The 14,607-nt window shown below is 45.1% G+C and overlaps 1 protein-coding gene across 1 annotated transcript in view; it reads left to right on the forward strand.

Moving 5' to 3' along the window:
* The first annotated feature begins 251 nt into the window (after positions 1–251).
* Positions 252–14,607, forward strand: part of HEPHL1 (hephaestin like 1) — a 51,471-nt gene continuing 37,115 nt past the window's right edge. The window contains exons 1-3 of the mRNA XM_074981559.1: positions 252–421; positions 8,110–8,354; positions 11,715–11,927. Coding sequence (XP_074837660.1) covers positions 252–421; positions 8,110–8,354; positions 11,715–11,927 — 628 coding nt within the window. The remainder of the gene's footprint in view (positions 422–8,109; positions 8,355–11,714; positions 11,928–14,607) is intronic.

The following is a 14,607-nucleotide window of genomic DNA, read 5'->3' on the forward strand; positions in this document are numbered from 1 at the left end:
TAGGCTGAAAGGCAAATAAAAATAAGCCAGTCACACATTCATTGAAGGGCTGGCAGAAATCCTGTCACCATAGCAACCCCCTCCATGGGCCTGCTTTGCTTGCACAACCTTTCTTGCCTATCCCAGGCCCCAAACTGCTGAACAGGAGGAGCTTTGCTTTGTCCCTTCCTTAGTTATAACTTGTTGAGAGCTAAGGGGTGGGAAGGGTGAGCCATCTGTGCTGCATGCCTGATTTGCAATTACACCTACAAATGCCTTCTGTGCTGCACGGTGGCTGCTTTCTGGCTCTTAAATTCCTTTGGCTGTTTGTGTTAATAGAAGCAACAACCAGAATTTATTATGTTGGGATTGTGGAAGAAAACTGGGACTATGCACCAACTGGGAAGAATCTGATTACAGGACAGATCCTCACAGAAGATGAGTAAGTCCCTCATGTTTCTGATAAATCAAGAGAAAAATCCTTAGGTCACCAGTATTGTCTTAAAATGTCTAAGTTTGTGCTTTGCAAGGTGACAAGTATCAGAGAGGTAGCTGTGTTAGTCTGTAGCTTCAAGAACAACAAGAAGTCTTGTAGCACCTTATAGGCTAACAGATATTTTGGAGCATAAGCTTTTGTGGGCAAAAATCCACTTCATCAGATGCATGAGTGGGGGAGTGGTTTCAGAGAGGTATTTAAAGAATGGAGTCCCAGTAAAAGGGAGGGCCAGAGCTGACAAGGTCCACCTTGCTGAATAGACTTTGTCAGGTCTGGCCCTCCCTTTTACTGGGACCCCATTCTTTAAATACCTCTCTGAAACCACCACCCCCCATTCATGCATCTGATGAAGCAGGTCTTTGCCCACAAAAGCTTAGGCTCCAAAATATCTGTTAGTCTATAAGGTGCCACAAGACTTCTTCTTGTTCTCTAAGTTTGTGAAAACAAAAAGGAGTCAAGTAGCACTTTAAAGACTAGCAAAATAGTTTATTAAGTGAGCATTTGTGGGACAGACCCACTTCTTCAGACCATAGCCAGACCAGCTATGGTCTGAAGAAGTGGGTCTGTCCCATGAAAGCTCACCTAATAAACCATTTTGCTAGTCTTTAAAGTGCTACTTGACTGCTTTTTGTTTTGATAGTATATAGACTAGCACGGCTTCCTCTCTGTTTCTAAGTTTGTGCTGTCACTGGACTTTAGTTCAAACAAACAAACTCTTTTGCTAGTATGATTGCAATACATATTTAAGGCTAGATATGACTTCGCTGACTTGAGAGCATCAGAGAGGTAGCCGTGTTAGTCTCTATCTTTAAAAACAACAAGAAGTCCTGCGGCACCTTACAGACTAACAGATATTTTGGAGCATAAGCCTTCGTGGGCGAAGACCCTCTTCATCAGATGCATGAGTGGAGGGGGGGTTCAGAGGATTTAAAGAGGAAATCTCAGTGAAGGGGAGGGCCAGAGCTGAGAAGGTCTATACAGTCAGGGTGGAAATGTCCCATTATTGGTCTGGAGAGGGAGTTTGATTTGGCCTCTGCTGTTGTCTAAAATATTTTCTCTCCCTTATTTGTGATACAGTAGTGGAGCAGGTTCTGAATACTTGAGATGACGTTTATTGAAGGGTTAAATTCAGGTGTTGATAGATCTCAAAAAGGATGAAAAGGTTTTTTTAATTCCAACTTTGCTTGACAAGGAATCATGTGGAAAATCAGCTGTGTCTCTAGGTGCAGGGCCAAGGTGAGGTCATGGTTTGTTTGCCACCTCTGAGCACAGTTTTTCACAATGGAAACTGAAGAATCTTTCGTAAACTGGTGAAAATTCATGGATTATGAATTGGAAACCTGGTCTGAAATTAATAAGGACAAATGCAAAGTGTTGCTGGAAAGGTGGCAGGGGGGCAGATGCACCACTACAACATGGAGAATAATTGGTTAGGAGGCAGTTATGGTTGCCAGCTTTCTAATGGCACAAAACCAAATAGCCATGCCCCCACCCCACTCCTTGCCCCTTTCTGGAGCCCTGCCCACTCACTCCATCCTCCCTCCTTCTGTTAGCTCTCCACCACCCTTCACTCACTCACTTATTTTCACCAGGCTGGGGCAGGAGGTTGGCATGCAGAAGAAGGTGAGGACATTGACTGGGGATGAAGACTTTGTGGTAGGCTGGGGATGAGGGGTTTAGTGTGCAAGAGGGGGCTCCAGGTTAGATGATGAGGTGGAGGGTTCAGAGTGTGGGTGGGGGTTCTGGGCTGAGGCAGGGGGTTGTGGTAAGGAAGGGAGTACAGTTTCTGGGATGGGGGTGTTGGATCTGGGGTGAGGCCAGAAAAGAGGGATTTGGTGTAAGGAGAGATCTGGGCTGGGACAGGAGGTTGGGGTGCACAGTGGGTGAGGGTTGTGGGCTCTGGGATGGGACTGGGGATGAGGGGTTTTGGGTTCAGGAGTGGGCTCTGAGCTGGTGCAGGAGGTTGGAACACAGGAGAGAGAGGTTTTGGGGTGAAGGCTCCAGGGGAGAGTTTGGGCCTGCAAAGGGGCTCAGGTCTAGGTTGGGCTGAGGGAGAGGAGTTGGGGTGCAGGCTCTGGGTGGTGCTTACCTCAGGCAGCCCCCTGCAAGTGGCAGCATGTGGAGGTGTGGCCAGGCAGCTCCATCTGCTGCCTCCTCCCACAAGAACCAGCCTCACAGCTCCAACTGGCTGGGTTCCCAGCCAATAAAAGCTGCAAAGCTGGCTGTTGGGGTGGGCTGTGGGCAGCACGTCGCCCCTGTGACTGTCCCTCCACCTAGCAGCCAAGGGACGTGTCGCTGCTTCTGGGGACCACACAGAGCCAAGAATGGAACTAGCCAGTCCTGCAGCAAGTAGACTTATAATGGACGGTCAATGGTGCTGACCAGAGCCACTAAGGCCCCTTTTCATCTGTGGGTTCCAGTCAAAAACTGGACACATGACAACCTCAGTGATACTACTGCTGTTGAAAGGATTTGGGAGTTACAGTGGATCACTAGGTGAATATGAATTAACAATGTGATGCAGTTGCACAGAAAGCTAATGTCATTCTGGAGTGTATTAACAGGGGTGTGATAAGAAAGAAACATGAGGCAAGGCACAGGTGAGGCCTCAGCTGGAATATTGTATCCAGTTATGGGAATTACACTTTAGGAAATCTGTGGACAAATTGGAGAGATTCCAGAGGAGAGCAACAGAAATTATGGAAGGTCAGAAACCTGATCTGTGAGGAAAAGTTAAAAAGCTGCACATTTTAACTCCTGAGAAAAGACAGCCGAGGAAAGACATGATAAAAGCCTTTACATATGTTAATGGCTATTATAAAGAAGACAATGATCAATTGTTCTCCACATCCACTGGAAGAAGGACAAGAAATAATGGGCATAGTCTGCAGCAGGGCAGATTTAGACTACATATTAGGAAAGAAATTTCTAACTATACGGGTAGTTGAAATCTGGAATGGGCTCCCCAGGGATGCTATGAAGTTCTTGTTATTGTAAGATTTTAAGTACAGTTGGACAAACACCTGTCAGGAATGGTATAGATGTATTTCATGTTGGCTGAGTGCAGAAAGCTGGACTCAGTGACTTCTCAAGGTGCCTTCCAGCTCTACATTTTTATGATCCTATGTGCAACCACAGAAATTAGAGATGGGGAAAACTTAATCAAGATTCAAATACACATAATATGTACAAGTGGCATGAGAAGATGACCAAACATACTGTATATTACACATTTAGGCCTCAGTTCTTGGAGCTACAGAAGTCTGTGCTTAAATTTAAGTACAATTTGTTTCCGCTTATGTCTACGTGCTTAAATTTAAGCATGTGCCTGAGCACCTTGCTGCACTATGACCATAGTGTTGTGACGTGTATGTAGATTCTTCTTAAACATGCAGCTAAACTTGATTATGCATCAAGCTCTCTAGAGAAGTAGGCATTCCTGTATCTATGGGAACTGGCACACCTGCTATACTTTTGAATGCTGTGTGTTTGAAGCTCATATAGGGGCATTTTAAAATTTTTAGTTTTATTTCGAAAATTAAGGGACGTTCCCCTTGCTCTAGAGATCAAGTGTAGGAGTCCTGATTTCCCAAGTCCTGTAGAGTTTGGGAGAAAATAGGACAGTACTAAGGTTCAGGAGTCCACACTAGCAGATCCTGTTGCAGGTTCAGAACTTTGCCTTCTCCTAGAAGTTACTGATGGAAAAAATCTATCGTTATCTAGGCAATGCCAAGCCAATGCAGGATTGTTCCCTGCATCCTACTGATATGTTTATCATAGTCTGAAAAGTCACAAGCAATATAAAAAAAATATTTTTAAATAACTTTGTGGAGGCCGTGTGCAATTTTACAGCTACTTACCATAAAAGTACCAAAAATGTAGTATTAGGCAGAAGAAAAAATGGACTTCTCATTTTTTGTTTTAGCTTGGATGTGATGGTTATGCAGAAGGAGTGGGAAAAAAATGGCGTAACATTATATAACCGCTATTTCTGGTAAAAGAGCCATGATTAATGAATGGAGCTGCTGAAACTTGTAAAAAAAATGTTCAGATCACCCAAATACACCCAGATATCTTACCTTTTGGCAGGATTTTTTATTTATATCACAGTAGTTTGACTGCAAAACTGTAAAACTGCGCATGGTTTCACAGAACAACTTCACTGAAAAGTGGGCTCTTTTTCATTCAGAAAATGGCTGACATTTCAGTGAGAAGAATAACAATAATGCGAGGCTCATAGAACTGAAAATGGTCCCATGTTCCTGTGACCATTTTGAGAAGACTTGGCCAGTTTTGATTTAGCAGCTAAATGTTCAGATTTTGAGTATTGAGAACTGAATCGCAGCCATTTCACCCCATTCAGCTCATAGGCTTAAATATTTGGGAACCACAATGAGGTTTTATACTAGTTTCACATGAGCTTTGCATGTGCACTCTGCTGTTGATTGTCACATTTTCCCTTTCTGTGACTGACGCATAAATAATATAAGTGTGTTGCAATGGTGAGGCAAGAAAGGACTTTAACTTTTTGTACAAATGGAAAGGTTGTGCAATTAGGTCAGGACGTCTCAGGATTTGTTACCGAGAGACATCAAGAGAGTCATTACACATACCTAGAATGTACGATGATGGTTTGTTCTCAGCATGGGAATGTATTTCTGAGCTTAGAGCCGCACTACAGTGGAAGATCGACCTGCTCATCATCGTCCCCTGTATTCTTCACGAGAGGTGAGGAATAAGGAAGTTCGAAGGAAGGTCGACCTTCTGCCATGTGGACAGACATGGAAGTCGACTGTGGATAAATTGATTTTAACTACGTAATTGGCATAGCTAAATTTGCATATCGGCAGTTGACTTCTATGTCTAGTGTAGACGTAGCCTGAGTTTGTTTTGTGCAAAGAGGTAGGGCAGTCAAATCTTTTACTGGGAAGACTACTGCAATTGTGTTACATATTGGAATTTCTCACTTCCCTGCTCAAGATGGCAGAGGATTACTTCCCTTCTCTCATTCCGAAAATGGAAGAACTCCAGGGAAAGGAATTTAACTTCAGATGGGGTGTAGATGTAATTCTTTCACACAGGAAGTGTTTGTGCCTCTTCTGCAGAAGCTTATAGTGGTTAGTTTTGATTTTTTGTTGTGTTTTTTTCGCTGACTGGCCTTTGAATTATCTGAGTACTAAGCCGGGCAGTTGCTGGTTGGAACAGGATGCTCATTCACGCTCAGCACTCTCTGAATTTGGTTGCATGTACCTTAAGCTCAGTGACATTACTTCACATAGCTACTTCATAGACAGAGAAACTTTTTGTTAAGGATTTCAAGTAAGGATTTTAATGGTTAACTGGTGTGACTAGGTCAGGCCAGAATGCTGCTACAGAGTAGGGAAAAGGCAGCCACAAAAGGGTAAAAGAACTGTTAATTGGTGATGGAGGGCTGCAGGACAATTAGGAGCAGCTGGCAGGGAGCTAGGCCAGGCAGACTGGAGCCAGCTGACTCCACTTAGGGCTTCCAGAGGCCTGTTGGAGGCCTTTAAAAGCCTCCCCAGTTAGAAGTCTGGTGTGGGGAGAAGAGTCAGAAAGGGTGATTGGGTGTTCTACTTCAGAAACCAGCTTTAAGACCAACCCCCTTGCAAAAGTGGAAGGCAAACAGGAGAGGCTAATAGGATGTTTGCAGGAGGGACTGTAGCATCTTTTCTTCAGGGAGGATAGGAATTTTTTTCTACAGGGGCAGCTGCAGCTCTAAATACTCAACAAGGGATCACCAGTCATGGAATGTTGTGATCCTGCCTGAAGATGAAGATGTCCTCTGCAGAAAGTGAAGGTTGATGGCTGTATGGGTGGAAAAGGTTTGAGGTCATGAAAAGCAGCTGTTGTGCCTCTTTCTTCTCAGAGGAGCAAAGCAACTTTTGGGCAGGCAGATTCAGGCAGCATCACTGCAGACCTACTTGTAGAATGAGCTGAGTGCTGACAAACAGGTGAGAGTGGAAAACAGAGGATTAGCTGTTTGTGATCCTGCAAAACAAGAGATGTAGGGGATGTATTACACAGCTAGGAGCAGAAGCAGATGGGCAACCTGCGTCCACCAGAAGAAACAGGACAAAGCAAAATCCAATGCTTGTAGAGCTATCTGACAGCTTCCAGGCACTTTGTGCAATAGCTACAAAGAATATTCAGCAGAAGGGCAAGAAGAAGGGTGTGCATGGGACATGCTTGAGGATGGGTGCTCTGTTGAACTGCTGAGAATGTCAAGCTTACCCAAATGAATACCACAGACTTTCCAAAGAAGACAGACTAACCTCTCAGAGGACTTGATATTAAGGTGAGAAATGGACAAAACATTCTGAAGGGGACAGAAGGACAGAGAGATGGTCTGCTATCATCTTGCAGTGAAGACAATACATATCGCTGAAAACCTGGATGGGATTCTGAGGACTGAGGGCAAGGGTCTGTTGGTTATAATGTTATATTGGCATGAATGATACTGCCTCAGGAGACATCTCATGGAGAATCAAAACTGCTAAGGATCTTAGCAAGGCCAGGAAAGGTCAGATGATCTTTTCAGGGATTCCTGCTGTCCTGTGAATGAGAGAAGATAGACATCGAGAAGATGCTGAACATAGACTGTTGGCTAAGTACAGGACATAAAATAGAGCAGTCTTAGTTCTATGGAACATCAGTCTACCTGTAGGGAGGGGAGGATATGTGACTTGAACGATCTCCATCTGAAGAAAAGGGGAAACAATATTCTGGGTCACAGGCCAGCTAGAGTAGGTAGGAAAAATTTAAATGGGCATCTATAGGAGAGAATGCTAAGGACAAAAACAGTTGGTTCACTCAGACATAAAATTCATACTGAGCATAACATGAAAGTAAAGAATCAAGGGATATAAGGAGAAGAAATTCTTTAGTTGACTACATGTCAAAGTTAGAATAATAAATAATGAAAAGAGGAATTAAAATACAAATTTATGAAAAGAAATTTGATAAAGCTGGTCACTGAAATCTGGTGGGATCATTCACAAGACTGAGATGTCAAAATCACTAGATATTTTCTACTTGTAAAGGATAGAGGGGTTAGAAGAGATGTGGTGATACTTTAAAGATGCCATTCCAGGCATGAGAATTACTGACAGTTGGGAATTACAGGATCTGAAATGTCTATGTCCCATGTACTAACTGAAAAATCGCAGGATGGGGACACTACCAGATTTTGTGGAAAATAAATGTTGTTAAATATACCTATCATTTTTGGTTGACAACGAGTGGCTGAGTTGACACAATATACTTAGATTTCTGTAATGAAACTGACTAGCACTGGACAAATATTACATAATTTTCCTTGAGAATTTGGATTGTTGGGTGAAATGGGTGGAGTGGGGGCAGAGCAGGGAAGGGACTTGGTGCAGAGAGGGAGTTGCGTACCCTTTAGCTAGAGGGAAAGCCAGCACCTGTGCCTTTGTCAGTGTAGTACGGTAGTGAAGGACCTGACTTTTCAGCCTTTATTTAAATTGAATTGCTCTGTGGCTTGTCCCGTTGAGTACAGTGGGACCACTTGCATGAGTGTTAAGCTCTGACCTTGGCATAACTTCAAAAAAGAGTATTTCTGTCTTTAAACTGCTTTTCCCTCCATGCTGTAGACATTCAAGTGAGTTTGTGACGAGAGGAGCCAACAGGATAGGACGTATTTACAAGAAAGCTATTTACAAACAGTTCACAGATGGCACCTACACGCAGGAAATCCCCAAGCCACCCTGGCTGGGGTTCCTTGGTCCAGTCATGAAGGCTCATGAAGAGGATATCTTTGTTGTTCACTTAAAAAACTTTGCATCCCATCCATATTCGCTGCATCCACATGGTCTCTTCTATGACAAAGATTCTGAAGGTAAAAACCAGTCCTCAGCTTCCTGCCACACCTGCCCTTCTTCCGTCTCCCCCCTTGCCCAGTCCTCTTTGCTCTTTTCCTCCTTCTTTCTATTTAGCAGATGTCTTTTTACGTAACCTCCATTCCTGCCTCATCCCCAAAAGCCTGTGGCACTAACCTTATTGGGCTGCCACCACTGTATTATTCACTCTTTTGGTGTGTTATACTCCTTCTGCCCTGCCTAATTTGGCAGTGTTGTCTCATTGTTTACTTGTATTCCTCTCCTGTCCGTAGGCAATTGCTTATTTCTTACAGCTAAAATGCAAGCTGGGTGCATCATGGGCTATCCCTTTGTCCTGTGTTTGTACAGCACCAAGCACAATGGTCCATGTGCTTTCTAAGTGTTAACACTAATGCAAATAATAAATAAATATTTCTGTTCTTTTTTGACTCCTTTCCCTTTGTGATGAACAAAACTAGATAAGGGCCTGGTCCAAGGCGGATTTAAGTGAATGAGCTTCTTTCTATTGACCTTAATGAATTTTGTATCAGTTCCTAATAAATTAATCAGTGTCATTAAACAGTTAAAAAAAAGGAACATTCTCATTATCTCATTTTTAAGAAAATTAGCTTCTTCCTGCCTTGCTTGCTTTACTTAGTAAATATATGAGACTCTCTAAATTCTTGGTTCTAGTCCATATGAGAGATCTTGGCTCAGCTATGTGTTTTCTCTACATAAACACATCACCTGTGGGCAAATGAACAGGCTTTTGTAGCCCTTGCAGGGCCATAATGCATGGACTCATTTGCACAAGGAGGAATATTGATTTAAATGCAAAATTACATGCTGTGTCCATTTTCAGAACCAACATTTTCAAAAATTGTGAGGCCAGCAAAGTGCAATCCCTAGTTGTAACAACTCCATCCCAGGTCACAACGTCTTCCCAGACCAGGCATTCCTCTCTGCCTCCCCCAGGCCAGAATCCTCTCCTGCACCTATATCCTCTTCAAGACCTTGTACCCCAATCCCCTACCCCAGGTCGCAACCCCCTCCTTCATTCAAACTCCCTCTCAGACCCCACCCCCCCACTCTCTCCTACACTCCAAGCCCTACCCTGAGCTCCCTTCTGCACCCAACTGTCCCCCAGACTCCACACCTCTTCCACAGGAAAAGCGAAGCCCTTGATCATTTATCAAAATGAAGTGCCCCGGGGCACTGAGACTTCATACTAGGGTGAGTAAAGTCACTGCTTTACAGGCTTGGCTAAGAGCCAGCTTGCCTTTAGCTCATGTGGTAGAGCACAGGGCTTTAGCTCCTCTGATTGCAGGTTCAGTCCCTACTGCCAGCAACCTGGGTCTGTTGGTGTTACAAAAATCTTGGAGACCTCTCTCCCTGCGCTCAAAAATTATTGCACACCTTAGCCCAGGGGTGGGCAATGTGACATCAGTTCATAATTTGCTGATCAGTAGTACCATGGCAAAATGCGCAGCAGCATTGTACGTGGAAAGTTATAAGCATAAACTGGTGTGACTAGCGACATTTTCCACATAAATCTAGGGAATGACCAAACCAATTTCTCAGGGACAAAGGGGAGGCTGACAGCTCAGCCAGGTGTAAACAAGGCTGATGGACCATTACTTTTAGAGTGCATCCTAGGTTACACTGCTATTTGTTAGTCTGGATTATGCCTTGGTAAATTACATCTGCATAACAGGCCAAAACCTAGGGTTGCCATCGCTCCCAGTTTTACCAGGAGTCTCCTGAAATCGGGCTTGATTCCCCAGGAGGCTTCTGAAGCCAAACCGGGAAATGGGTTACTAAAAGCCTGGCAGAACAGTGGGATTAAGGTGGTACCTTCCTGCTCTAGTCCCACACCACTCCTGTAAGATACCCCTCCCTGTGGCCCCGAGGTGGCGTGGGGAAAAGGCAGGTGGATTCCGCATGCTGCCCCCTCCCTGAGCAATGACTCTTCAGCTCCCATTAGCTGGGAACTGCAGCCAATAGGAGCTGCGAGGACAGTGCCTGCAAATAGGAACAGCATATGGAACCACCTGGCTCCCAACCCCTTGCGACTGCAGGGACATGCTGGCTGCTTCTGGGAAGGGTGCAGAGACAAGGCAGCCTTCCTTAGCCCCTCTGCACCACCAACCAGATGCCACCAGAGGTAAGCACCACCTGGCTGCAGTTCTCATCCCCAGCCGCTCCCACACACAAATCCCCTACCCCAGCCTTAAGCCCACTCCCACACACAAACTCCCTCCCAGAGCCTGCACCACCTCTCACACCTCAACCACCCCAGTAAAAGTGAGTGAGGGACAGTAAGGGAGAGCAAATGATGGGTAGGGGCTAGAGAGAGCAGAACAGGAACTCAGAGAAGGGGCAGAGTGGTGCATGGGGCAAAGATGTTTGAGTTCATGTGATTAGACAGTTGGCAACCCTATCAAGTCCCCAGATTTAAATACCTCCCCCCCAAAATTAAACAACCAGGAACAGAATGCTTCCTGGGAGCATATGCATTCACCTTGATGTGGGAGCCAGGCACACTGGTTAGTCTGCCTGTCAGCGGAGGAGATGCCATCAGAGATGTCTCAGGTAGCCTGTGCAGATTTTTAGGCTAGCAGCAGGCACAGCTAGTGGAATGAAACTAACATGGAAGCAAAAATAGTAACAGAGAGAAAGCTGTGCTAGTCTATATACTATCAAAACAAAAAAGCAGTCAAGTAGCACTTTAAAGACTAACAAAATAATTTATTAGGTGAGCTTTTGTGGGACAGACCCACTTCTTCAGACCATAGCCAGACCAGAACAGACTCAATGTTTAAGGCACAGAGAACTAAAAACAGTAATCAAGGTGAACAGATCAGAAAGAAAATTATCGAGGTGAGCAAATCAGAGAGTGGAGGGGCAGAAGGGCAGAGGGGGGTGTCAAGAATTAGAGTAAGCCAAGTTTGCAAAAGAGCCCCTATAATGACCCAGAAAATTCCCATCCCAGTTCAAACCATGTGTTAATGTGTCAAATTTGAATATAAAAGAGAGTTCAGCAGCCTCTCTTTCAAGAGTGTTATGAAAATTCCTCTTTATTACTCAAATTTCCTCAATATTAGACAGACTTCAAACTTTCTTAGACAAAGAGTTAATGGGCACAAAACAGACATAAAAACACTCCTAATGCACACACTGGTCAGCCAGCATTTTAATGGAGGGGGCCATTCTGTTAATGACTTAAAAGTTTGCATCTTACTGAAGAGGAATTTTCACAACACTCTTGAAAGACAGGCTGCTGAACTCTCTTTTATATTCAAATTCAACACATTAACACGTGATTTGAACCGGGATGGGAATTTTCTGAATTTACAGCCCTTTTTTCTTTTACACATTAGGAGCACTCTACCCAGATGGAACGAGTGGCAAAAGCAAAGAAGATGATTTTGTTGTTCCTGATGGAAATTATACATATACATGGCCAGTGAAGAAGGAATATGCCCCCACTGTGGCAGATCCAACCTGCCTGACCTGGATCTACCATTCGCACATTGATACACCTCGAGATATCAATTCTGGGTTAATTGGACCATTGCTGGTTTGTAAAAAAGGTACAGAGCTGAAAATATGGAGAAAGCCTTTATGTGTTCTGGCATCTTAACAAGCCTTTATTAACAGGCGTAAATATTGTGGGCATGCTTATGTTCGTACATGGCTCATAGTAAGGGGCAGTTTATAGCTGTGCCACCTTAGGCTAGGAAGAGTGACTCAGGTATGATTCCCTTCTGCTTCTCCCTTGCTCCAGAGGACAGAAATTTGTGACCAGCCTATCCCCTCCACAGGAGCCTTGCCTCAGTTAGGGCAGGGGTTGCATGGTGATGAGACCACACACCAGAATGCGAGGACAAAAGTTACTAAGTAGACGCCTCATTCACAGAGCACCATCCCGTCTGCCAGCTGAGCAGGGCAGTGGTTCTGTGAAAAAATATTATGTGATCATGTCATGAAAGACTCTTGTATAAGGGACAAGTGTTAAAGTTTTGCAGGCGACCTTAACATTGCCATTTACAGATTTGTAAATGCTTCAGTTAGAAACCTCAGTGTTCTTCCAAGGCATGTTCTTTTGTATGGAATACGTCTTTATGTGGTCAAAGATGTCACATTTTCAGTGCATGGAATGTGCTATGCACTTCTGAAATGATAAGCTGGCCTATGTATTTCACAGCCCAAATGTATACCTTCCTCTGGGCAGCCTTTGTATTTCCTGGGGAGGAATGAGGCTTTGCTATAAAAGAGGCTAATCTAATCTCAAACGCAGCCTACATCATTTGGGTGCCTCAGACTCTTGCCCATAGATTTAGGAAGTATGGATTGGACACATGGACTGTAAGGTGGATAGAAAGCTGGCTAGATGGTCAGGCCCAATGGATAGTGATCAACAGCTCTGTGTCTGGTTGGTGATCAGTTTCAAGTGGAGTGCTCCAAGGATTGGTTCTAGGGCCAGTATTCTCCAACATCTTTATTAATGACCTGGATGAAGGGATGGATTGCACCCTCAGCAAATTTGCAGATGACACCAAGCTAGGGGTACAAGTAGATGCAATGGAAAGTAAGGATAGGGTCCAGAGTGACCTAGACAAATTGGAGGATTGGGCCAAAAGAAATCTGAGGTTAAACAAGGACAAGTGCAGAGCCCGGCACTTGGGTCAGAAGAATCCCAGGTATTGTTACAGGCTGGGGACTGACTGGCTAAGCAGCAATGCAGCAGAAAGGACCTGGGGATTACAGTGGATGAGAGGTTGGATATGGGTCAGCAGTGTGCCCTTGTAGCCAAGAAGGCTAACAGCATATTGGGGTGTATTGGGAGAAGCATTTCCAGCAGATCTAAAGAAGTGATTATTCCCCTCTACTTGGCACTGGTGAGGCCACATCTGGAGTACTGCATCCAGGTTTGGGCCCGTGGTACAGAAAGGATGTGGACGCATTGAAGCGGCTTCAGTGGAGGGCAGCGAAAATGATTAAGGGGGCTGGAGCACATGACCTATGAGGAGAGGCTGAGAGATTTGGGCTTATTTAGTTTGCAGAAGAGAAGACTGAGTGGCAGTTGGTTAGCAGTCTTCAACTTCCCGAAAGGGGGCTCTAAAGAGGATGAAGAGAGACTGTTCTGAATGGTGACAGATGGCAATGGTCTGAAGTTACGGAGGGAGAGATGTAGGTTGGATATTAGGACAAACTCACCAGGAGGGTGATGAAGCACTGGAATGAGTTATTGGCTACGTCTACACGTGAAGCCTACATCGAAATAGCTTATTTCGATGTAGCAACACGTCTACACGTCCTCCAGGGCTGGCAACGTCGATGTTCAACTTCGACATTGTGCAGCACAACATCAAAATAGGCGCTGCGAGGGAACGTCTACACGCCAAAGTAGCACACATCGAAATAAGGGTGCCAGGCACAGCTGCAGACAAGGTCACAGGGCGGACTCAACAGCAAGCCGCTCCCTTAAAGGGCCCCTCCCAGACACAGTTGCACTAAACAATGCAAGATCCACAGAGCCGACAACTGGTTGCAGACCCTGTGCCTGCAGCATGGATCCCCAGCTGCCGCAGCAGCAGCCAGAAGCCCTGGGCTAAGGGCTGCTGCCCACGGTGACCATAGAGCCCCGCAGGGGCTGGAGAGAGAGCGTCTCTCAACCCCTCAGCTGATGGCCGCCATGGTGGACCCCGCTATTTCGAAGTTGCGGGACGCGCAACGACTACACGGTCCCTACTTCGACGTCGAAGTAGGATGCTATTCCTATCCCCTCATGGGGTTAGCGGCTTCGACGTCTCACCGCCTAACGTCGAAGTTAACTTCGAAATAGCGCCCAACGCGTGTAGCCGTGACGGGCGCTATTTCAAAGTTAGTGCCGCTACTTCGAAGTAGCGTGCACGTGTAGACACGGCTATTGAGAGAGGTGGTGGAATCTCCATCCCTACAGGTTTTTAAGTCCCGGCTTGACATAGTCATGGCTGGGATGATTTAGTTGGGGTTCATCCTGCTTTAGACAGGGGGCTGGACTAGATGACCTCCTGAGATCCCTTCCAGCCCTAGAATTCTATGATTCTATGACTCATTCTTCAGAGTGGAGCCTGATGTCTTCACATCTGCCTGCGTATATGACGCTGAATTAAAATTCCCAGCATGGTCCTTCAAATAACAATCCTTAAATTGGCCTGTAAAAGTCTTGCAGCTTAAGTACTTGAGAAATATTGTACCTTCAGACTTACTGTGAGAGGACACGTTTGC

This window comes from Carettochelys insculpta, chromosome 1 (genome assembly GCF_033958435.1).
Source record: "Carettochelys insculpta isolate YL-2023 chromosome 1, ASM3395843v1, whole genome shotgun sequence".
In the NCBI taxonomy this organism is placed as follows: domain Eukaryota; kingdom Metazoa; phylum Chordata; order Testudines; family Carettochelyidae; genus Carettochelys; species Carettochelys insculpta.